The sequence below is a fragment of the Geotrypetes seraphini genome, chromosome 4 (genome assembly GCF_902459505.1).
Source record: "Geotrypetes seraphini chromosome 4, aGeoSer1.1, whole genome shotgun sequence".
In the NCBI taxonomy this organism is placed as follows: Eukaryota; Metazoa; Chordata; class Amphibia; order Gymnophiona; family Dermophiidae; genus Geotrypetes; species Geotrypetes seraphini.
In genome coordinates this window covers 71,377,586-71,403,662 of record NC_047087.1, presented here as the reverse complement: position 1 = coordinate 71,403,662, position 26,077 = coordinate 71,377,586, and the positions used below count along the sequence as shown (strand labels likewise).

General features: G+C 42.8%; 1 protein-coding gene across 1 annotated transcript in view; it reads right to left on the bottom strand.

Annotated features, from left to right (window-relative positions):
• The window catches only part of TMPRSS15 (transmembrane serine protease 15), a 306,859-nt gene that overhangs the window by 94,758 nt on the left and 186,024 nt on the right, over nucleotides 1–26,077 (bottom strand). Inside the window, exons 11-13 of the mRNA XM_033942905.1 lie at nucleotides 19,077–19,185; nucleotides 6,978–7,087; nucleotides 838–975 (exon numbers count right to left, since the gene is read on the bottom strand). Coding sequence (XP_033798796.1) covers nucleotides 838–975; nucleotides 6,978–7,087; nucleotides 19,077–19,185 — 357 coding nt within the window. The remainder of the gene's footprint in view (nucleotides 1–837; nucleotides 976–6,977; nucleotides 7,088–19,076; nucleotides 19,186–26,077) is intronic.

Here is a 26,077-nt window from a genome sequence, read left to right as displayed (position 1 = left end):
ATGAATGCGTTAGCAGTTAACGTGCACTAAAACACTTAGCGCACCTTGGTAAAATAGGGGGATAGTCTTTATTTGCTATAATTTTTTTTTTATTTCTGTTTCTATCTGATTATTAAAGAAGGACCAAAATTATTTTAAAGATAGTTCCTCACTTTGGAAAATGATTTTTAAAAGGTTACCATAAAGGTAATAAAACTCAGTATCAGACTTTTACTGTAAGTCAGTGGTCTCAAACTTGCGGCCAGGTACTATTTTGAGGCCCTCAGAATGTTTATCAAAATCACAAAATTAAAATAAAACAATTTCTTGATCATACCAAGTACCTAATTTTTATTTTTATTTTACTGTAACCCGTTCTGAGTTTCAGAGGAGGACGGGCTATACAAATGAACAAATAAATAAATAAATATGTCTCTTTAGCTATAAATTACAATATTATTATTAAGACTTAGCCAAAAGGAAAGATTTATAAACTATAAAGAGTTTTACCTCATGCAAAACTGTCATTTCTTTAATAAGATATTAACTATTTTTTTCTGCTGCCCTCCAAGTACCTACAAATCCAAAATGTGGCCCTGCAAAGGGTTTGAGTTTGAAACCATTGCTGTAAGTAGATGATATAAGTGGTGCATTTTATAACTATTATTTATTATTTTTATAGCGCTGTCAGACACATGCAGCACTGCATTTTCTTACTGGAACCTGAATTTTCAATATTTAGAGAATTATCTTGTTATCTGAACTGTCAAGTGTACTCTCTGATGCCATTAATCTTACAGTAGGGGAAACCTTAAATTAGTGGATAAGGGATGGATGCAACAGGAAAAGCACACTTACTGCTGAGATCACTTGTACTGAAGGTCGAATATAATGCATAGAAGCCATTGTAATTGTTCTTGCCGTCTGTATGAAACTCTACTGTTGCATAATTTGAAAAGATCCTTACTGTGCCAGGATCTGTACCCCACAGTGAAGCTAGAAATGGCAAACATAAGCAGAAAGAGTCATAGTGATGTAATATAAAGACTGGAAAATGAAAATGGCTATTCATACTGTTCAAAATCAAGGTAAATATAATTTTAAAAAATGGGGGATTTGCCTTTTGGTGAAGACATCAAAGCAGTTCCTTCAGCTGTAATTCTAACCTTTATCACTAGAGGGGGTAGATTACAATATGACTATTATTTACCCCTGAATTCTATAAAATGTGCTAAAAATTGTGTGCCCCAAATTGGGCATGCACCCAATTTGTGTGTGTAATTTAATTCAATAACAAACCATTTTACATATTAATGAGCAATTAATGGCACTAATTGGTTTTAATTAAAAGTTACGCATATAAATGTAGGCATGAGATGTGCACCTAAATTTTATCTGCGTATCCAGAAAGGGAGCATGGAAATGGGAAGGTCATAGGCATATTGAGGGTGTTCCTCAAAGTTACGGACATAGTTATAGAATAAGGGGTATCCACACTTAATTTAGGCACAGGGATTTGTACCATTTTTCTGTTGGTATAAATGATCATACCTAAGGATACGTGTGGTTCCCGGCACTTAGCACCATTTCATAAACAGCATGTAACTTTGAGTGCCATTTACAGAATAGCACTCAGCGATGGTAATTTTTTTTAGATGCTATATATAGAATCTAGTCCTTAGTGTCTTCCTCTCTGCAGGAATCATTTCATAATACTTGGATATTAAAAACAATGTATACTTGTAATAAGTTTAATGGAAAGTCTTTAGTGCTAGCTAATGTCCCATATTTTGAATGTTTGCTGTCATGCAAAGTACAAATGAGGGAGAGGGAGTGACAATTATAAAATACTACTGTAAGCATCAATCAATGCAATCCCCCCCTCCCCTTTTTACAAAACCGTAACACTTTTTTAGCGCTGGCTGTGGCAGTAAACAGTTCTGATGCTCTTAGAATTCCTGTGAGCGTCGGAGCTGTTACTGCCACGTCTGGTGCTAAAAAACATGCTACAGTTTTGGAAAAGAGGGGGGGGAGTAAAATTAGGATACTCATATTTACACCATCCCTAGAGCTGGTATAACTGTGCATACCTAAATGCAGCAGGGATATGTGTAGCTTACACTATTTTGTGAAATGTGTGAAACTGGGAGCCCTGTCTACATCCCATCCATGTTCTGCTCCTGTATATGCCCCCCTTGCAAATATGTGCTATGTAACTTGGAGGTCTTTTTACTAAAACGTGCTAACCTATTTAGCATGCACTAATCGATTTAGCACGCACTAATGATTAACACACACTAAATCGATTAGAGCACGCTAAATCAGTTAGCGTGCCTTAGTAAAAGGACCACTTAAGCAGGAATTGCAGAATAGTGCTTAAGTGCCATAATGGCATTTACCCTCATTACTGGATGCAAAGTAGTATTCTAAACATGTCCATACAAAGGGGACAATTCTATAAAGGGTACCTATATTTAGGTGCCCAAACTATGTGTTCTATAATGGCACCTATTAGTGAAAACTTATATTTTTGATCCATTGAATGTATGTATACAATCAATCACTATTTGTTGACTTTATTTGCAAGTACTGAATTCATCTCTGCGCTTTATCTTATTTTAATTTGGCTATAATACATTTTATTATACCTTTTTGATTTGTTTATGTTTTATTTACATTTTCAGATGTATCATGGTTTTTATTCCTCAAGATGTATCAATATCTTAGAAATGTATTATGTTTTGAGATGCGTTATGCTAGAAACTTAATTTTAATTTTTTTTCTAGCTCCCTGAGGCAGATGGTCAACCGAAACATGGCACCATGTTGGGTCTCAGCTTTTGTTTTATTCAATAAACACCCAATTTGATGATATTGTGCCTACTAGAGTTTTTGTTGGAAGATCACCTCAAACCCTGCTCTTCCCCATTCTCTGCCCGGATTCTGTTACAGAATAGAGCCTAAGTAGGCATTTGGGCACCAAAATTTATATCATGTATTAACAATACATAATGGTTAACCACAACATTAAACTACACAAAGCACACTGTACGTATGCTTCTCAACATTTATTCCTACCAGAACACAGATAACCCCTATGCAAATACGGGACCACAACTAAAAGTACTAATATTCAAAAAGTACCATAAGATTCAAGACTCTACATGCAGTACAACCCCAGAGAATAGAAACAAATGCATTTCTTCCTTAGCAGTGCAAAATATAGACTGCAGATGTAATTTCTCAAAACTGACACAATTCAATCACTAAATTGAAAATAAAATCATTTCCCCTACCTTTGTTTGGTGATTTTGGTTTTCAAACCATCGTTCCTAATCTCTGGCTGCACGTCCTTCTGTCTGTACTCTTAACTGTATATCCAGGGCCACCTTATCCATTTGCTGTTTTCTCTCCTTCACTTTAGCATTAACTTTTAACTTTTAACATTCAACATTCTTCCATTTTTTTGCTTTCTTCTCAAATTCTACTTTTCCATGCCACCCTTCCCATCTATCCATGTGTACCATCTCCTCCCTCTTTCTTCTCCCCTCCTCCCACCTATTCATAAGAAGCATTTCTTATCTCTTCCCTGCCACACCCATCGCTGTGCACCATCTCCTCCCTCTGTTTTCCCTTTCCCTCCATCCCTCTGCACCATCTCATCCCTCTCCCATGGTCAGACATTTCTGTCTTCCCCCTTCCCCCTCATATGGTCTGGCATCTTTCTCTTCTCCTTCCCATAGCCTGGAATCTTTCTCCTCTCCCATGGTCTGGCATCTCTCTCTCCTTTCCTCCCTCTTTCTAATGTCTAACATCTCTCTCCTCTCCTTTCTTCCATCTGGCATCTCTCTCTCCCCTCCTTCCCTTCCATTCTGTGGTCTGGCATCTCTCTCTCTCTCCTTCCCATTCCAGTGGTCTGACATCTCTCCCTTCTTTGGGTCATCTCTCCTCCCTCCCAGTGTAACATTTCTCCCTTCCTCCTCTCCACCACTATCATGTCCAACAATTCTTCCTCTTTCTTCCTTTCCCCATATACATCATCTCTTTTTTCCTCTCACGCCACACACCTATGTCCAACAATTCTCCGTTACTTTTCCCTTCCCCACCAGAAGGATTTCTTTCTCTCCCTTCCTACTACTCCACTTGTGCAGCATCTCTCTTTTACTCCTTTCCTAACCCCCCCCCCATCTGTGCATTTGTCCTTTCCAACCCTCTCCCAGTATGTGCCAAATCTGTCTTCCCAACTCCCTGAGCATCGGTCCTCCCTGCGCTCCCAACTCCCTACCCCCTACACCCAGCACCCTTCCCTCCCTGTCAGACACTGCACCCAGCTCCCTCCACCCCCATCAGACTCTGCACCCATCCCCCTTCCCTCAATACCCCCATCAGACTCTGCACCCAGCCCCCTTCCCTCCCCCGAGTCAGGCACTGCACTGAACCCAGCCCCCTCCCCCTCCCTCCATGTCACTCTGTACTTAGCCCCCTACCTTCCTCCCTGTAAGGATATTCAGCCATCCCCCTTTCCTCCCCCTGATCAGGCTCTGCACCCAGCCCCCTTCCCGGCTCTACATCCAGCCCCCTTCCCTCACTACCCCCCTTGTCAGACTCTGCACCCAGCCCCCTTCCCTCCTCCCCTGTCAGAGTCTGCACCCAGCCCCCTTCCCTCACTACCCCCTGTCAGAGTCTGCACCCATCCCCCTTCCCTCCCCCTGACAGGCACTGCACCCAGCCCCCTGCCTGCCTTCCTACTTAGCTGCTAACCCGGTGGGTGGTGGCAGCCGCGGGATGCATTTTATTCTGCTTTTCAACTCCTGCTCAGTGCTGAGCAGCTTTTTGACTGGCTCCCAAGAATTCATGGGAGCCATTCAAAAAGCCACTCAGAAACCAAGGAGCGCCAAAGTGCTTGTGCTCATTGCTGCTGAGCAGCAGAAGTAAACTTATCATGTGGCTGCCACCACCCACCGGGTTAGCAGTGGGAAGGAGCACGGAAAGCTTGCTCCTGCCTGCTGCACCTCTGGACCACCAGGACTAAATTTTGGGGGAGGACACGGCCCCAGTGGCCACCCCTGTTCCGACACCTATAGTACTATTAGTGTGTGTGTGTGTGTGTGTGGGGGCGGGGGGGGGGGGGGGTCAGTGGCTACATATTTGTGCTTTGTCATAAAACTGTACTAGAATAAAAGATCCATGTGTACTTTTTGTGCCTGACTTCTCTCTGCTCCTTCTTCCTATATTTTTAGACCTTGGTAAAAAAAATATCTATGCCGTAGGGATGTGTATTCATTAGTGCACATTCGGTTCATTCACATTCCTTAATCATTTTAGTCCACAGAAAATCAATTTAATGTACATTAATCTATGAATTAATGCATGCACAGTTGATTTGTGTATGTTATAATGTTCCAATTTGTAAAATATGCGTGAAAAGTACTGAAAATTTATGACCTTTGTGCATCCTTTCCATGCTGTGAATGGCTTTGATACCTTTACTCATAGTTGGCGCAGTGAGAATGTTCAAGAGTTATTGCTTTCTTTCTTTCTTTCTTTTCTTTCTTTTTTTTTATTTTATAAGTACCAGTATACTGTTATTCACCTGCATAAAAAACTTTGAAACTTTAAAATCAGCAATTTTCAGTAAACTGTCTGGTGGCAAAGTAGGTGGATGTTTCTATGGCAGATCTGCCTTCTCAGCATCCCTAGGTGGAGGAATGAAGTACCTCCTCAAGGGGTTCATTTGGACTGATATTTAGTCAGCTATGAGCAGTGCTTTTGCTATCTGCTGCCAGCATCAATTCAGGATTTGTCATCAATTTGGAATGTCATGCCATTTCTGGCGACCGACATTGAATGTCTGGGATTTTTTTTTAAATCACTAAAAGGTTAACTAGTTATGCTGATAATACAGCACTAATAGGTTTTTAGTGGTTAAAGATAGGATAGCTATTTATGTGACCCTAAGTGACTACTAAACTTATCCAGTTAGGTGCTGAATATCAGTGCAATAACCAGACAATGTAGCTAGTTACCAGCTAGCCATTAACCGCGCATATTCAGCGAGAGATAACTGGTTATCTCCAATATCCATTGTTAGACACTAAAATGCTTTGTAACCAGCTTGGAGCTATTCCTGTCTGGTGAAATAGTTTTGAGTATTGGCCAGACTGTTCTTAAGCTGAACAGGAGTCTTCCATCTACAGTCCTGCCAGCAGGGGGTGCTGTTTCACTATATATATTTTCAATAGTGAGAGATAGGCGAACTCTGCAGGACTCTAGAGCAGTGGTTCCCAACCCTGTCCTGGAGGACCACCAGGTCAATCGGGTTTTCAGGCTAGCCCTAATGAATATGCATGAGAGAGATTTGCATATAATGGAAGTGAAAAGCATGCAAATCTGCTCCATGCTTATTCATTAGGGCTATCCTGAAAACCCGATTGGCCTAGTGGTCCTCCAGGATAGAATTGGAAACCACTGCTCTAGAGAACCTGCCTTTTCCCTAGCAATTGAAAATACAAGATTGAAGTAGCACCCCCACCCCCCCCCCCCCCACTGGCAGTAATGCAGCTAGAGGACTCCTGTTCTCCTTTGAAGAAACAGTGGTGGGAATAGCGGCCCCCACTAAAGAAACACTATAGTACACTGAGTATCTCCTTCATCACCTGGAGCACTTTCTTAAGTGCTCGTGAGCTTCAGCAACCGTGTCCTGCATTGATGCAGTCTGTAAATCTACTTTACCCACAGATTCTGCATCACTTTAGAACTAAAAAAAAATTCCTGCAAGCACTTGCACCTTCTTGTGATAGAGGAGACAGTGCATCTTTCAACCCATGCCCTTAAGCTGTCTTCTATTCCTATGCTTTCCGATCAACAAAACAAGGCAATTTCAAAAGAAAAACTATCTAGGGTTCTGCTTTGAAATTTGCCTGCACTTAAATGCTATGCCCACTGCAAATCGCTCGGGTCCTTTAACTATCCTGAAAATTGTGAAGAATTCTAGCTTACCTCTCAGAATCCTTCTTGGCCCGATGCCTTCATAAATGCTTAAAGTGTCCATAAAACTTTCAGTGTCGAAAGAAATGAAGTTCACTTTGATGGAAGAGCCATTCTCTACCCTAGTAAAGGCAAATCAAAAGGCATCATGTGCAAAATAAATAATCTTCTTTCTCCAATCCAATAATACTTTCAGTAACCATGAGAAACTCTCTTGTTAAAAGGATCCTGCCTTCTTTATAGTATTGTAATGTGTTAAATGTGGCACTGTTAAGCATTGTAAAGGGAGAAAGAGTGAAATAAACAAACATGGGCATATAAAGGGTAATTTTATAAGAACAGAATCTGCCAATATAGCGCCTGTTCTAAAATCCAGGAGAAATGGCCATTTATGTGCCAGGTGCATGCAACATAAACATCCAGTTTAGAAAAATAAATGCATGGTTGAAGAGGGAAATTTTGGATGGAAATTATAGGCCCAAATCTGTATTGATGTCTCTGGCTAAAGTTGACTCTTAATCCCATACGCCCCTTCAAGAACACTGAGGTCAAATGCCCAACATCTTCTATCCATTCCATCCGTGCATCTCCCGAGGCCAGCAGCACTGCTCCCCCCCCTCCCGAGAACCGGCATTGCTCTCCCCAAGGCCCCCCCTGTGAACCGGCACCCTCCCCCCCGCGATCTTGCACCCCCCCGCCGCCATCGGGCACCCCCCACCCCGCCGCGACCTGAGGTCCCCCCAACCCACCCGAACCCTCTTCTTACTTTAGTGTAGCCTCCGCACCAGCACAGGCACCAGCATGTCCTGTGCATTGGTGCCAGTGCCCGAAGATCTGCCTCCTGTGCTGGGCCTTGAGCATGTGCGCATGCTCAAGGCCTGAGAGTTCACGTTCTCTCAAGAGAACATGCTGGTGCCGGTGCTGGTGCGGAGGCTACACTAAAGTAAGAAGAGGGTTCGGGTGGGTTGGGGGGACCTCAGGCCGCGGCGGGGTGATGCCTGATGGCAGCAGGGGGTGCCCGATGGCGGCGGCGGGGGTGTCGGATCAGGGGAGGAGGGTGCCGGTTCGCGGGGGGGGGGAGGGCGCTCGCAAATCAAAGCGCGCTCGGTTTCTGAGGTGCCGATTTTGCGAATGTTTTGCTCGTCTTGCAAAACACTTGCAAACTGGTGCACTCGTAAACCGAGGTACCACTGTATTAGGTCATTACAAATGCGGTGCATGTAACATCTGTACTATTATTAAGGAATGTAAAGATTTTATTAATCCTCAAGATCAAAAGAAATACACTCTCAGACAGTTCACTAATTGTAAATCATATTTCGTAGTTTATTTAATTATTTGTCCATGTAATAAATTCTACGTAGGAATGACATCAAGAGATCTAAGGACTAGAATGCGAGAACACAAATCAAACTTTAAACATGAACATTGCTCTGAAGTCATTGTAGAGCATTGTAAGGCATTTAAACATGTTTTCAATGATCTGCAATGCCTCGTCATTGACGTAGAGCCAGTATCCTCTAGGGGAGGCGACAGAGTGAACTGCCTTAGGCAACGTGAAGCAAGATGGATTTTTAGACTAAATAGTATGCATCCTTGGCTTAAATACCAAGTTAGAATTGTCTGCATTTATTTAAACAATATGGGACTCATAATCAAAAGACAAAAACGTCTAAAAAGTGTCCTAAATTGGCTACTTGGACAATCAAAAAGCCTGATCGTCCAAGTACCCATAATCAAAGCTGGTTTTAGATGTATCTAAAACCAACTTAGGCCTTTCCCCTGCTACTAAACACACAGAATGAAAAGAAGCGTATTTAGAGGAGGGGAAGGGCGGGCGGTGGGCGGGAGGTGGGCCGACCTACACCTAGGCGTGCAGCAGGTATAACCAAAACCTTAGGCAGGTTGCCTAGTCGGCACTTATACGTTTTGACTTAGACGAAGTCAAAACAGGTCTAAGTGCCAAAAAAGAGGCCACTGAGCTGATCGTGGCTTCTGCGATCAGCTCAGCGGTCCCAGCAACCGGCCTACCCCCTACAGCAATGATCGCGGCATCTCTCCTGCTGCGGGTCGCGGCAGTTCGGGTAGAGGAGTGATGGCATCACGGTAGGGGAGATGAGGCATCTCTCCTGATGCGATACATCACCCCCCCACACAAACATCGGGGCAAGAGGGAGCCCAAGCCCTCTTGCCCCGCGGTACCCCGAGTTCCCCGATGACATCGGGGCAAGAGGGAGCCCAAGCCCTCTTACCCCGCGGCACCCGCGGCACCCCCCGATTACAATCAGGCCAGGAGGGAGCCCAACCCCTCCTGCCCAGGCGGACCCACCTACCCCCATCCCCACTACAATATTGGCAGAAGGGATCCCAGACCCTCCTGCCCTCGACACAACCCCCCAATGACCGCCCCTGAACCCCTAATCGGCCCTCCCGCTGACCCGTGACCCCCCGCCGACCCGCCGACCCCCATCCCCAATCCCACATCCCATACCTGTAAAATGTTGGCCGGATGGATGGGTGCCAAACCCGCCCGTCTGGCAGGCCAGCCGGCTGCAGAATGGGGCCGGATTGGCCCAGGCATCTGAAACCCCACCCACAGGTGGGGCCTAAGGTGCCTGGGCCAACCAGAATAGGCCCGGGAGTCTTAGGCCCCTTCTGTGGGCGGGGCCTTAGGCACATGGGCAGGGACGCGGCAGAGGAAATTAGGCCAGTAGAAGACCGCGAGCAGCTGTGTTTACTGCGCCTGGGATGCTGCTGGAGCTGTGAGGTTTGTCGGCCATCTAGCGGTGTGAGGGTCAGCTGGGAGGGTCAACAGGGGTTTCTGGTGTGCCGGGTAGGGTCGGCGCGGGGGGGGGGGGTTAAAAACATGATGCTCAGGGGGATGGGAGGCAGGCAGGCAGACTGGCATCGGGGGGGGGTTTCAATGGATGGGGAATGGGAGGCAGGCATACAGGCTGGCATCAGGGAATGGGGTGGTTTCCATGGAAACATGCTGCTCTGGGGGATGGGAGGCAGGCAGGCAGGCTAGCATGGGGGTGTTCAATGCAAGGGGGATGGGAGGCAGGCAGGCTGGCACAGAGGGGGTGGGGTGTTGGGGGGTTTTCAATGGAAGGCAGGCAGGCAGGCTGGCATCGGGGTGGGGTGGGGTCTCAATGGCTATGAATTTGGACTTGGAGGATGAGATGTACGGCATCTGCATCTATGAGACAAACATGGTTTTTCTTGTTACATAGAGCTTTTTGGACCCCTGTTCGATGAAAAATTAGATAGTTCCAAGTCTAACAGATGCTGGCACTGTCATCTCGATGTATGGACATTGGATCATCTACTGTTCTATTGTCCCTTGATACTTAAATTTTGGAGATCCATTTGGGGGTCAAGTAAATAAAATATTGGAAAATCCGGTGGCATTTATGTACGATACCGTGCTGTTTGGCAGGCAGGCAGGCTGGCATGGGGGGGGGGGGTTCAATGGTAGGGGGATGGGAGGCAGGCAGGCAGGCAGGCTGGCATTGGAGAGAGGTGGGGGGGGTTTCAATGGAAGGCAGGCAGGCAGGCATGGGGGGTGGGGAGATTTCAATGGAAACATGCTGCTCATGGGGATGGGAGGCAGGCAGGCAGACATGCATCAGGGGGGTTAAATGGAAACATGTTGCTCAGGGGGGTGGTAGGCAGGTAGGCTGGCATCGGGGGCTGGGGTGGGACAAAGTCTGAAAGATAATGATGGGGACATAGGAAGGAGGCACTGGGGACACTAAGGACATAGAAAGGGGCACTGAGGGCACTAAGGACATAGGATGCACTGAGGGCACTAAGCAGGACTGAGGCACTGGGGGCACTAAGGACATGTGAAGGAGGCACATGGGGGCACTAAGGACATAGGAAGGAGGCACTGGGGGCATTAAGGACACAGTATGCAGGCACTGGGGGCACTAAGGACATGGGAAGAAGGCACTGGGGGCATTATGGACACAGGAAGGAGATACTGGGGGCACTAAGTATGTAGGAAGGGGTACTAAGGACATGGGAAGGAGGCACTAGGGGTACTATGGACATAGGAAGGGGCACTAAGGACATAGGAAGGAGGCACTGAGGGTACTAAGAACATAGGGAGAGACACAGACAGAAAAAATGACAGACAGGCAGTGTGCAAGGAGAGAGAGAAAAAGAAAAAAAATACCCAGACAGACAGACATCTACTCTAGCACCCGTTAATGTAACGGGCTTAAAGACTAGTTTATAATATAAGAAAATAACAAATTAAAAAAGAACAAAGAAAATAATTAATTAAACAAACTTAAAAAAATAGTTTGTAGGATAGGATGGAAGTTTTTTGATCGATTATTGAGAACTATCACCAAATTATCTTTGGGGTAAATATCACTTGATCCCCAAAAGATGTTACTGAGATCTTTTCCTCCATTTAGGCTTAATTTTACTAGTACCAACTTGCGGTGGTACTGAAATTATTTAGTTGATATACATCTTTCACTTTTTGTGTTTGATTGCAGTTGAAGCAAGCCATTCAGAAGGGGTTCCCTGATTGGCGAAATCTTAAAAATCAGAAGAGCTTGCCGGTCCTATGCTTCCAGACAGATTTCCTGGGGCATCAGGCAGCCTAGTGGTATAAATTAATATCTGAATTTTTGAATAAGAAACCAAAGACAGGTCTTCATGACATTTGGAGCATTGAGATAAAGAAGCAGATTTCTGAGGCTATGAATTTGGACTTGGAGGATGAGATGTACGGCATCTGCATCTATGAGACAAACATGGTTTTTCTTGTTACATAGAGCTTTTTGGACCCCTGTTTGATTAAAAATTAGATAGTTCCAAGTCTAACAGATGCTGGCACTGTCATCTCGATGTATGGACATTGGATCATCTACTGTTCTATTGTCCCTTGATACTTAAATTTTGGAGATCCATTTGGGCTCAAGTGAATAAAATATTGGAAAATCCGGTGGCATTGACGTACGATACCGTGCTATTTGGCACATTAATGAGGGCTAAAAGCCCAATATCTTCCCATAATAATAAACTTCTCTTCATTATGATGGGAGTTGCCATACAACTCATTAAATAGTGTAGGCGAAAGTGGAGCGCCCTGAGGGTCTCCAAACGGATTTTTCCAGGTAGAAGAAGTAACATTATTAAATCTAACCTGGTACAAACGAGATTCAAGAAATCCCTTAAACCATGTATATACTCTGTTGTGGATTCCAAATGCATCCAAACATGCCAGTAATTTGTTGTTGTCTACCAGGTCAAAAGCGCTGATTATTGCTGTTGGGACATACTAATTTTGGGCTCTACCGAGTCCCACCCAAAACACATCCTTGCTATTTGGATAAACTCCAGTATAGGGCATCCAAATTCTGCTGCTCCAGAATTGTAATTTGAATGTTTTTTGGCAGATAAATGTTTTTTTGCCATGTTTTTTGAGGCATCCATGTGCTTAGAAAATGAGCCCAATAGGCACCTTCCGCCTGATATTTGAGCTGTTTAATCAGTCAAAAATGGTTCCTAGCCAGTTAGATAGCATTAAACTGGCTAAGTGCTAATATTCAGTGTGCGATGTCCGCTAAATATTACCACTTAGCACAGTGTCTCTCAAACTGTGTGCCACGGCACAGTGGTGTGCCCCAAAGAGATTCCTGGTGGGTGGATAAAACAATATTTTTTATAATTAATTGTATGAATTGGTGTATTCTATGAAAATAGTTCTGTAATAATTGTTCTATAACAAATGTTAGTTTATAAAATAATAATAAAAAAAAAAATTTCCTTCAAAAGTATACACTAGAATAGATGACATGTACGTCACGTATACAAGAGTCTGTCAATGTTATGAATGTCTGTGTGCTAAGGATATATATAAAAAATAAAAATAAAATTACTTGCTGTTAGTTTTCATGGAACAACTAACGGCAAGTAATTTTATTTTTATTTTTTATTTTTTAAAGCAACAGCCTCAGCACCCAGAGGTTGTGGGTTCAAACCTGCGCTGCTCCTTGTGACCCTGGGCAAGTCACTTAATCCTTCCATTGCCCCAGGTATATTAGATAGATTGTGACAGACAGGGATAAATGCTTGAGTACCTGAATAAGCTCATGTAAACTGTTCTGAGCTGCCTGGTATAAAAATTTGAAAAAGTTAAATTAAATCAATCAATCAAGCAAGCAAAGCAATCAAGGCTTTATTACTGTTTAGAGCTTATCTTTGCAAACTTGGATTTTCAGCTCTAACAGAAATAATTTTTTTTAAAAAAGAGAACGACTGCAGATAGGATGATGAAATATGTGTTTGGTTGTCGACTATCGAGCTACATTTTTAGTTAATTTGCACTGAAAAACAAGCATATCCATCACATCGATTAGCAATTCTATTCTATCTACTTTAGTTTCACTGCTGTTACAATTACCCATACATAGCTTACAAAACTTTAAATAACTCTCAAATTTAATTTTTTGTTGGTTTTACTATTTTATAATTTCATTTATAATGTGCCATGAAAAACATTTGCTCCGTTTAGTGTGTCAGAGCTAAAAGTGTTTGGGAGACACTGACTTAGTGGCTAGTAAATAGCCAGCTACCTGCTAAATTTAAAGTTTCAAGTTTCAAGTTTCAAGTTTAATAAAATTTTGATTAATCGCTTTATCTGGATTCAAAGCGATATACATCATGATAAAATTACATTATTAAAATTATTACTACAATAGATAAAACAAACTCAACTTTAGACAGATGCGACAAACTGGAAACATAAGGAATTAAGGGGAGAATTTACATTGTATTAAAAGTCTGGAGAGACATATAGGGAAAGGACATGAGGAAGGGTAGGGTGATTGAAAGAAGAGAAAAAAATGATTTCTGATTTTTTAAAAATCAAATTATAATTAATTTATAAATGCATCATTGAAAAGGAAAGTTTTCAATTTACTTTTGAATTTTTCTATATTAGTTTCTTCTCTTAGATAAATAGGGAAAGAATTCCAATTTTGGGGAGCAATAACGGAGAACATAAACTGGCGGCGCGTATTTATTATTTTTAAAGATGGGATAGATAATAAATGTTGTTCTGCAGATCTTAAAGTTCTGTTGGTAGTGTAAGGTATTAATAATTTGTGAATGAAAGCTGGAGTTTAAAAAAAAAGGGATTTGAAAGTAAGCAGACCAAGTTTGTATATATAGCCAGAAGGCTAATTTCAGTGGCCGAATTATGTCAAATAAGAACATATGAATTGCCATACTGGGACAGACTGAAGGTTAATCAAACCCAGCATCCTGTCTCAACAGTGGCAATCCAAGTCCCAAGTACCTAGCTAGATCTCAAGTAGTAAAACAGATTTTAGGCTCGTTATTCTAGGAATAAGGGCTGGATTTCCCCAAACCATCTCAATAATGGCCTATGGCCTTCTCTTTTAGGAAATTATCCAAACCTTTTTTAAATCCTGCTACGCTGATTTCACCACATTCTCCAGCAATGAATTCCAGAGTTTAATTACACTTTGTGTGAAGAAATATTTTCTCCGGTTTGTTTTAAATCTATTACTTGGTAACTTTGTCACATGTCCCCTGGTCCTAGTATTTTTAGAAAGAGTAAACAAGCAATTCACATCTACCCATTCTACTCCATTCAGTATTTCATAGACCTCTATCATATCACCCCTGAGCATTTTCTTCTCCAGGCTAAAGAGCCCTATGCACTTCAGCTTTTCCTCATAGGGAAGCCATCCCATCCCTTTTATCATTTTCATCACCCTTCTCTGTACCTTTTTTAATTCTGCTATATCTTTGAGATACGGCGACCAGAATTGCACACAGTATTCAAGGTGTGGCTGTATCATACAATGATACAAGGGCATTATAACATTTTCATTCTTGTTTTCCATTCCTTTCTTGATAACTCCTAACATTCTATTTGCTTTATTAACCACTACCGCTGCACATTGATCTGAGGGTTTCAACGTATCCTCAATTATGACATATACATCCTTTTCCTGCGCAGTGACTCTTAACATAGAACCCAGCATTAAAAAGCTATAGTTTGGATTCCTCTTTCCCACATGCATCATTTTACACTTGCTCACATTAAATGTAATCTGCCATTTTGACGCCCTGTCTCACAAGGTCCTCATGCAAATTTTCACAAATCCTTTTGAGTTTTAAGAACTTTATGTCATCAGCAAATGTAATGGCTGGTCTGTGGCCACTATAAACTTAACCAACCAGTGCTTAATAGCAATTTAGCTGGCTAAGTTTCAAGGGGCCATAAATACACTGAATATTCAATGCTGGTTACCAGAAATGGCCTGGTCTTGAATATCTGGGTTCAGCGCTGACTGTGGGAGTCAGCCCAGCTAACTTCCAGTGTCTGACTATTGGGCCCCTTGTCTTTAGAAAATAGGCTGCCTTTTACATAGAGGTGACTTTAAATTACCCATATATTTTCAAGCACTGCCCAAACCTTGCTCTGAACACACTCCCCTCAAACACGCACATATGCATAGGGTAGCCCCTTCTCTAAAATCGCCATGATACACTCATAAAGCTGTTTTATTACACATGTAAATCGTGCCTAACCATTTTAAAATCAACCGTAAACCAACTGGATGTCACAATAATCATTAAGATTGTACTTATTCTGATTTATATTTCATTCCTGGAGAGAAAGCATATTTAATTGCAGACACCTCCTACTTAGATAATTCATCTGCTATAAATCTATCAAAGCCAGGGAACTGTTGTGCAGACTCTCCTTAGAAACCTCTTTGGGTATATTACAGAATCCTGCCACATTCCGAAAAGTAGAGCCTTTGCTCATCCAAGTAGCGCCCTCAGGTGATTATGCAGGGCAGGATGGTTTCCTGCACACTGGTTTTCGCAAGGTATTAAGTCCAGTTTTGCACAGGGGATCCGTGTGAGAAATGAGATATCCAAGTTGGAATGTTCTCAGTACCTTCAGTATTTCACAAAAGGCTCTGCCAAACCCAGAGAGCCTTATAAAACATTAAAAGGACGCCTGTGTATTTGCTGTCTTGTACAGTGGGATTACCAATTTCATAAAAATAGATGTAGAAACGAAGCAACATTATTTGGTAGTTTTCACATATGAATGCTAATGACTATACTGTACATGGAGATGATGATTTTACTTTTGCCTTGTGAAAGTAAAAGCAATTATACAAGGCACTTCTACCTTATGTGCCAAATATTAGGGGCATAGCTTTTGGTACTCAAATGGAAGTCATTGGTAATTAAGTTCCAAAATGAGCGAAAAACAGGCACAGCTGGATGCCTAAATATGCCAGCATGTAACTGCAAAGGGGGCATTCACATTTATTAAATGTATTTATTTAAACTAATTGTAGCCCACCTAGAACTAAGCAGAAAACAAAAATACATACATAATCATAAATTCATAAAACCTTAAAAACAATACAGCACATAATGGGGAGGGCATGTGCAGGTCCTGGGTGCTCTGACTATTTCAGAGTGGGCTTTAGTGAATACTGTCAGGTAGGCATCTAACTTCTGCATTTAGATCTTCACCTTTATACCCTTTTTTCCTCCTGTTTTAACTTCTTCCTCTTCCCTTCCTTTTATTTTTATTTTCTCAATGTAATTAAAATCTCCCTCCTCCCCCTGCGCCTCTCGTATCCAACTTGTCTTAATTTTGTCCTTGGCCTGGTCTCAATCTCCCCCATTTTTATGTGTCTTGTATTAAACTCTTTTAAATTCTTAACATTGTAAACCGGCCAGGTACCTGTGATGTTCGGTATATCAAGCTATAAATAAACTTGAAGCTTGAACTTGAAACTAGTGTAAATGGTGGCACCTACATTTTGGTGCCTTATTGCAGATTTACACTAGTATTTCCATAATGCATCAAATTAGGTGTTATAGAATACAAGCTTAGGGCCTAATTCTTTACACATGGCACTTAGGTTAGGCATCGCTAGGTGCCTCGATTGTGGAAGCCTAGCGTGCCTAACTGAAATCCATGCCTAACTAATTCCCCCCTTTTACAAAACCCCAGGCTGGTGTGATGAATGCTCTGCGCTGCTCCTGATGCTCATAGGAACGCTATCAGGAGCAGCGCAGAGAATTCAGTGCGCCGGCCAGCGCTAAAAACTACTATCGCAGTTTTGTAAAAAAAAAGGGGGGGGGGTAAATTATCTTTTAATTAGTTAAATGTCATGGTAATTGACAATTAAAAAACATACGAATATCTGTGCAGCACCTAGTGACGTTTAAGTCTAGGTGCTCTCCGACACCTAATGACACCTACCTGAAAAGTAGCCATGATTATGAGTGGGTTACCATGTGGTAAACTTAGGTGCTGGTAGATTAGGCCAATTAAAGCCTGGCCTAATATACTGGTGCCTACCTCAACAATGCCAAGTGATGCCAAATAACGCCTAGGCACTGCTAGCCATGATTTTATAAAGGACACCTGGTGATTGATTGACAACCGTGTGGACTGTCACCTACATGATAGGTGTCATTAGGTGCCATTTACAGAATCAGGCTTTTGGGGCCAGATTCTATAAATGTCACCTAGGTGCTGCTCTGCATGCTTGTTAATCAACCGCTAGGTGCTGCTTGTAGAATCATGCCTAGCGGTGCCTAAGTGGACTTAGGCACCACTAGGCACCATTGAGGTAAGCACCAGTACATTACACCAGGTTTTACCGGGCCTAATATACCAGTGCCTATCTCATACGCCTAAGTTTACCATGCCTATTTTCTTCACCTAACCACGCCTACTTTTCAGGTAAGAACATAAGAATAGCCTTACTGGGTCAAACCAATGGTTCATCAAGCCCAGTAATCCGTTCTTACGGAGGCCAATCCAGGTCCCTAGTACCTGGCCAAAACTCAAGGAGTAGTAACATTCCATGCTACTGATCCAGATCAAGCAGTGGCTTCTCCCATGTCTTTCTCAACAACAGACCATGAACCCCTCCTCCAGAAACTTGTCCAAACCTTTCCCCAAACCAGCCACGCCATCCGTTCTCACCACAACCTCTGTCAATGCGCTCCAGAGCACAACCACTCTTCGAGTGAAATAAAATTTCATCCCATTGGCTTCAAAAGTACTTCCCTGCAACTTCAATGAGTGTCCCCAAGTCATAAGGTAGAGTGCCTCGAGATAGGTGTTGCTAATGCTGTTCTGAATTCTGAGTTCTGAGAACTCTTAGGCCCTCTTTTACTAAGGTGTGGTAGAGGTTTGTACCATGGCCCAGAGCACTAACTGCTCTGACGCTGCTCTGACACTCATAGGAATTCAATGCACGCTGGAGTATTTAGCGCTCTGGGCCATGGTAGAAACCGCTACAGTGGTTTATTAAAGGGGGGAGGGGTTATTTAATTAATTTTAAAAAAATAATGTCAATTAAGCTTTTAAAACCTGTATTACTAATTGTCCTGAATTCATAAATAGACTGTTAATCCCCTACAATCCTTCTAGATCCCACCACTCTGCTTCCCAACACCTTCTATCTGTTTCCTCCATTAATCATACCTATACATTGCGCACATCCATCTTTTCAGTTACTGCCCCATCACTATGGAATTCTGCCCCTATCAATTTAAGAGAGGAAACGTTACTGAGCCGGTTTAAATTTAAATTAAAGACAATTTTATTTAAAGATGCATTCAATGTTTGACTGTCCTTGTTAGGACGATTTGGAACTTGCTAGTTTGATAGGTTTTTAATGGTATTAAATCATTTAACTCTACCCATCCTTTTGTTCTCACCTTCTATGTTTTATTTCCTATTTTGAAATTGTAGTTCTTCCTTTTCTCTTTCCTATTGTATCTATAAGTTTATATGTCCTATTTGTGACCCTTTGTGTGTAGGTCTTCGTACAAAACCTACTTATTTTTTATGCACACCGCCTTGAAACTCTGTAAAGGCGATCTATCAAATTTTTAATGAAACTTGATTGTTATACAAGCAACTGCTTGGTGTGATACCTTCCATTTCACTTATTTCTCAAGCCTCACAGAATTTTCTTCAGAACTATTCAGGGTTGAATGTTTGCAGACACTTCCTGAAGCCAGCACTCGAAATGTCACCAAGATCCTGAGGGTAATACTCACCGGATTACCCAGCGGCAATCAGTGTTCGAATTGTAAGAGTTTGGATAATTGGAAGAGTGAAAAGAACCAGAAACGTCAGTCAGCATGAAGTGCCCATCACATGGTGTAGCTGTGAAGGAGAAAGTGAAATATTACAGAAATATGAAATTAAATTCTTGAGGACAGGTTCCCTCTTGCTGACTTCACCTGGCTGACTTAGCAGTGTTTATTCACTGAGCCAGTGCTTTGTCTCCGCTTGTCTGTCACTGGGTTTCATTTATTAATGCGCATTAACTAATTAGTTTAAGTGCAGGGTTAATAAGCAGGCTCTGAGGATAATATGGCTTAAGTTATAGAAATATATCCATATGTAAATAGCAGCCATCATGTATTAAATTTAATATATCGCCTTTTTTCCACAAAAGAAGTCAAGGTGATGTACAAGAAAATACTAATTTTTAACAGAAATTAAAAGTGTAACTCCATTCATAAAAGGAAAGAATCAATCATTCATAGATATACCATTCACATCCTGGCACTCCAGCACTGTGCCTTCATATGCTCTCATCGCATAGCGAGACATATTTTTCAAATAGATAATAATAATAATAATAATAACTTTATTTTTGTATACCGCAGTACCAGAATAGTTCAGAGCGGTTTACATGACAAGAGACTGTACATCTACAGCGAAATTTACAAATAAGTCAATCAATCAATATAACTTAGTGAGTCGGGAGCAGGCAAGAAGGAGATAGAGAGGTTATAAACAAGTCAATTGGCGTGGCTTAGGAAGTCGGGTGCAGGTAGGTGGGAGGTGCAGGTAGGGAGAAGGCAGATAGGTGGGAGATACTCATAAGTTTACAATAAACTAAACTAAACTAAACTAAAACTTAACCTTACATACCGGGTCTTCAAACAAAGGAAGCTCAACGCGGTTAATAATAAATTTTTTTAAAAAATATGGCATGGAAAACTGGATTTGATTGTTTCAGTTGAAGATGCTGGGGTAAAGAATTCCAAAGAGCAGAGCAATTGCATAAAAAACTGAATTTCCATTGGATTCTCATTTAGCTTTTTAGAAGGGTGGGGAATGTCAAGTCCGTTATCCGTCAAAGATCGAACAGTACAGGTGGATGTATAAGGGATAATCAGTGTTGATAAGTAGATAGGAATACTGGAATGTAACACTTGAACTAATGATAGTATCTTATGTTGAATCTTATACTGTACAGGTGTGGAAACTGAAAATAAATAAACACTAGCTTGTGGTCTGAATTAACAATTGTTTATTAATATATTGATATATGAGGACATACATGTCTTAAATGTAGACAAGGTACGGTATGTTCTAAATTCTTGTTAGAAGCCAGTCCTTGTATAGGGAATTTGGTATCTTAAACACAAAGAGATCACATGGATACAGAAAAAAAAAGAAGATTCATTATTACAAGTGCTTAGGTTAATTTACTCTTCCATGATACTCTCCTTCACCCCTTGACTATTTGTATGCTTAGTACGAATTTGGAGCTATAAGTTGGTCACTGCTCAAATATAATTGAATTGCAATGTTTTTCTTTCCAGAAAGGCAATATGGTAATGCATGCTTAGCGAAGGGGTCATACATAGTATATGTAGTTAATGATCTTACTAGTTCCAGAAAAATCCTAGCTTAATACTAGTGACACAATTTTTTTCCACACAGGTAGCCAGTGTAACTGTTTCAGTAGAGGGGTCATATGGTCATGACGTTTTACGTTACATGATATTCTTCCAACTGTATTTTTAAGTCTGAAAGTGCTTAAGATTAAATTGGGTCATATACCTGTATAGATGTGAAGTTTAACAGATCCTGAATAGCCCTAAGTTTATGAACAGAAACCTATCTTAATTGCATTAGAGATTTGTGAAGAAAAAGTGTTGAATCTAAAATGATCCTTAAATAACAAAATGATGTAACCAGTGCTATTGGTCTATCAAAGAGTATCGGAACAGTTGAAAGAAGCAGATAGGTGCTTTTAATCCGGCAAGACATCATTTCCACTTGGTTAAGTACTAAATGATGCTCTTTTAATCACTTTGCCACCTCTTTCAGATAATACTGAAATGGAAGCAAATCTATAGAAGCAGGAGAGGTATGGTAAACCAAAAGAATGTCATCTGTATGTGACCCCCCCCCCTGGAAAATGCCTTTGCAGTAAGAAGGGCTGTGCATTTTCCAGTGTGTCACTGAAATAAGAGTATGGCTAGACTCGACTAGAGGGAGAAGCAGGAGGTCCTTTTTCCCAAGGGTAGGGGGAGTCATATAAAAGGAGTGTGCAGAGAAAAATCTTGGTCGATGGTGCTCCCTTTACTCCTGTCATACTCAAGAGGGGGGTCAGATATTACTGGATTAGACATGGAAAGCAAAATAATTAAAAAGGAGAGTAAGCTGCTCTCAGGATTGGTTGATCCTAATTTCCCCTGCCAAGCCTTAGTAAAGAAGGGGAATTCTCTACTGCACAGTTCTTCAACCGCCGGTCCATGGACCGGTGCCAGTCCGCAAAAAAATGTTGCCAGTCCGCGAAGGATTCGAGTCCCCGCCACAGCAAAAAGTGCCGGCGTCAGCTGATGTGCAATTTCCTGTTGCCGTCGCTACGCCGGCACTCCTGCCTTCCACCTCCTACTCCTGCCGCATATGTCTCCGCACCCCCAGACAAGCAGGGGCAGCTCTGTGTGCTTTTAACTTCGGCACACAGCTTTCCCTAAGCAGTATTTTAGCCGCGGTTTCATGAGGCAGCCTCGGGGCCTTTAGTAGGCCGGCCCACATGGCATCATCGAAGCGAGCCGGCCTACCAAAAGCCCCGAGACTGCTTCATGAAACCGCGGCTAAAATACAGCTTAGGGGCAGCTGTGTGCCGAAGTTAAAAGCACACAGAGCTGCTGCTAGCCTACATAGAGGAAACATATGCTGGAGAGGGAAGGAGGGAAGGGAGTAGGGGTGCTCCTGGATAAGGGAAGGGAAAGGGCTACTGCTGACAGGGGAGAAGGGAAAGGGAAGGGACAAGAATTACTGTTGGCTAAGGGGAGGAGGAAAGGGAGAAGGGGTACTCCTGGACAAGGGAGGGGAAAAGGGCTACTGCTGACAGGGGAGAAGGGAAAGGGAAGGGACAACAATTACTGTTGTATAAGGGGAGGAGGAAAGGGAGAAGGGGTACTCCTGGACAAGGGAGGGGAAGGGGCTACTGCTGACAGGGGAGAAGGGAAAGGGAAGGGACGAGAGTTACTGTTGGATAAGAAGAGGAGGAAAGGGAGAAGGGGTACTCCTGGACAAGGGAAGGGGCTGCTGACAGGGGAGGAGGAACATTGGAAGGAAACAGCTGGCAGGGAGATTAGAGGAGGGGAAGGAGTCAGGATGGAATGGAGAGATCAGATGAGGGAAAGGGGAGAGACAGAGGAATGATAAAGTAGAAAGAGATTGATGCTGGGAAGGGGGGTCAGATGAAAAATAAGGAAAGAGGGACAAAGATGCTAGATCTGGTGTAGGAGAGAGGGGCATAGAAAGAACGCAGATACCATATGGAAGGGGGAGGGGTAGAGGGCAGACAGTGGATAGAAGAGGCAGATGCTGGATTGAAGAGACAGAAAGCAGATGCTGGATGGAAGAGAGTGAAACGAAGATGAAAGCAGAAACCAGAGACGACAAAAGGTAGAAAAAAATAATTTTATTTCTATCTTGTGATTAGAATATATCAGATTTAAAATATGTATCCTGCTAGAGCTGATGTTAGACATAACTGGGGAGTGCAAAGCCCAGACAGTGCGTCTTTAGCTTCCAGCTGGCTTAGGGCTCTCTCTGACCAGGAGGCAGTTGCCCTAGTTCCACTCTCCTAACACCATTCCTGCCATGTGTGACTCTGGTATTCTGTTAGCATGATATTTGTGTAGCATTCTGTAATAATTTGGCTTATTCAGTTTTCTTGATAGTAGAGGGGATATATGTGAAGGGGAGGGGAGACAGGGGTTTTGTTGATCCTTGCCCTGTATTATTTATATTTATAAAATGACAATTGTACAGAATATTGTTTATTTTTATACTTTAATAAAATATGTTCAATATGAAATCATAATTATTTGAGGTTTGTGCGGATGGGATCAGATGGTTAACGGGACCGAGCTCGCGGGGATGGGGTGGCAATGGGGTTTTTAAAAATTTCAGTCTTATTAGTTTGCCGGTCCATGAAATAATTATTTTATTTCTGCCGGTCCATAGGTGTAAAAAGGTTGAAGAACACTGCTCTACTGGCTGGGGAGCTGGGATGGAGAAGAGACATTTGTGAAAGATGAAATTACTTGAGCCTGATGACCGAAACCTGTGAATATGTATTTTATTTTAGGAATTTATATACTGCCTTTCAAAGTTATCTAAGTGGTTTATAATCAGGTACTCACAATCTATCTAACGTAAATAGTTGATTGTTACTATCTTCAAGTAAGTTAATAAACTGTTCAATTCATTCCAGTTTACCTCTTGTGTTCCTGTCTATTTCTTCAGTCCAAGGGACATGGGAGACTGAGTGAGTGATTGGAGCAGCGGGATCTGCATTTCCTCTGGCTTACCGGAGTTATCTGGCCCAGGTCTGCTTCCAAGCTCGTTTGAAAACTGTGAGCAGAGACACTGCGTGTGAGTTAAAATTGAGAACTGTGCGGTGCTCTCTGCTATGCAAAATCAATTGCTTATCTATCTTTTTCTTTTTGTGAGCTGTGGCTTGGGATGAGCAACTGACCTAAGAGCCCCACCACCACCACTGCAGGAGCTAGCCGGCAGGATGCTCGGGCTATATAAAAATGGTGTCCAATCTAGGGCTTAAAGAGTGCCGGATCCTGGAGTGAGCAGAGATAAGAGAGTGAATCGGAAGACGTATATGAGATAGTGACTTGCCTCCATGGAGAAAATTACATAGAGACATGGAGAGAATCACCACTCAGAACTGTCAGTACCAACAGGCCAGAATTTGGGCGGAAGATGTGGAGACAAAAAATGGCTATTTTTCAAACTGGCAGGAAACATCAGGGAAAAAGGAAGAGGAGTTACCCCTTCACTTCCAGTGGTTATGGGAGAAAAAAAATGTGGTGTCATTGAAACATGGGAGGGAAGTTCCAGAATGAGAGAAGTAGTAGACCTGGACCATACCCAATCGAGGAATAGCATGCGGAGAGCCAAAGTGGAGAGAGTTGTGCCCAATCTACTATGAGTAGATCACAGTGGATGATGGGCTACAATGTGTGGAATGGATGCGGGACCCGAGGTGTAGGGCTGCTCATGCATTGGGTTGTGGTGCTGGCCACAAGAAACTCACCACTTGATCGCAGCCATTGAGATCACAGTGGAAGATGGGATTATCATGGGCCACATTGTATTCAATGGATGCAAGACCCAAGGTGTGGGGCTGAGAAGAGGAAAAATTGCTGAAAACCCCTTCGCTGAGGGGTAATGAGACCTCTGGTTATGGGACAGGAGGATAAACCATCCTGGGAAGAAGAGAACACAGACTGGTCACCAATCTGGCCAGTGGTGATCAGGTTCAGCGGATCAAAATCCTGGGGCTGGGACCCTGCAGCTTCGAGACCTGGAGCAAAGACAGTGAAAAATTGAAACTGCCTCATAGGTAAGACTGAACATAAGAACATAAGCATTGCCTCTGCCGGGTCAGACCAGGGGTCCATCGTGCCCGGCAGTCCGCTCCTGCGGCGGCCCCCCAGGTCCATGACCTGAAAGTGTTCCCTACCTAACCTAAAATATCCATACCCTATTCGCTCAATGTCCTGTAAGGTAAACCTCTATCTGTACCCTGTAATCCCCTTCGCTTCCAGGAAGTCATCCAGTCCCTTTTTGAACCCCAGAATTGTACTCTGTCTTATCACCTCTCCGGGAAGCGCGTTCCAGGTGTCCACCACCCTCTGAGTGAAGAAGAACTTCCTTGCATTCGTTATGAATCTGTCTCCTCTCAGTTTTTCTGAATGACCTCTTGTTTTAGTTGTCCCTGCTAGTCTAAAGAATCTGTCCCTCTCCACCTTCTCTATGCCTTTCATGATTTTATAAGTCTCTATCATGTCCCCTCTCAGTCTCCGCTTCTCCAGGGTAAAGAGCCCCAGCCTGTCTAACCGTTTGGCATATGAAAGGTTCTCCATACCCTTCATCATCCTCGTTGCCCTCCTCTGGACCCTCTCGAGTATTGCCATGTCCTTCTTGAGGTATGGCGACCAGTATTGGACGCAGTATTCCAGATGTGGGCGCACTATTGCTCGATACAGTGGTAGGATAACTTCCTTCGTTCTGGTAGTGATACCTTTCTTGATAATGCCCAACATTCTGTTCGCTTTTTTTGAGGCCGCTGCACATTGCGCCGCCGGCTTCATTGTGTTATCCACCAATACCCCCAGATCTTTTTCTTGGCTTCCTTCCCCGAGTACCCTCCCTCCCATCGCATAGCTGTACATGGAGTTCCCCTTCCCTATGTGCAAGACCTTACATTTCTCCACAATGAAGCTCATCTGCCATTTTTTTGCCCACTCACTCAGTTTGTTCAGGTCGCTCTGCAGTTCTTTGCATTCCTCAATAGTTCTGACCCTGCTGGAGAGTTTTGTGTCATCCGTGAACTTGATAACTTCGCACTTTGTCCCCGTTTCTAGATAATTAATAAATATATTGAACAGCAGTGGTCCCAGCACTGACCCTTGCGGAACACCACTTGTGACCCCTATCCAGTCAGAGTAGTGCCCCTTTACTCCTACCCTTTGTTTCCTGTCCGCCAGCCAATTTTTGATCCATCTGTGCACGTCCCCTTCCACCCCGTGACTCCACAGTTTCTTCAGTAAGCGCTCATGGGGCACCTTGTCGAAGGCTTTTTGGAAATCTAGATATATAATGTCTACTGGGTCACCTTGGTCCAATTGCTTACTTATCCCCTCAAAGAAATGCAGTAGATTTGTCTGGCATGATCGGCCTTTACAGAAACCATGCTGGCTCGATCTCATCAGAT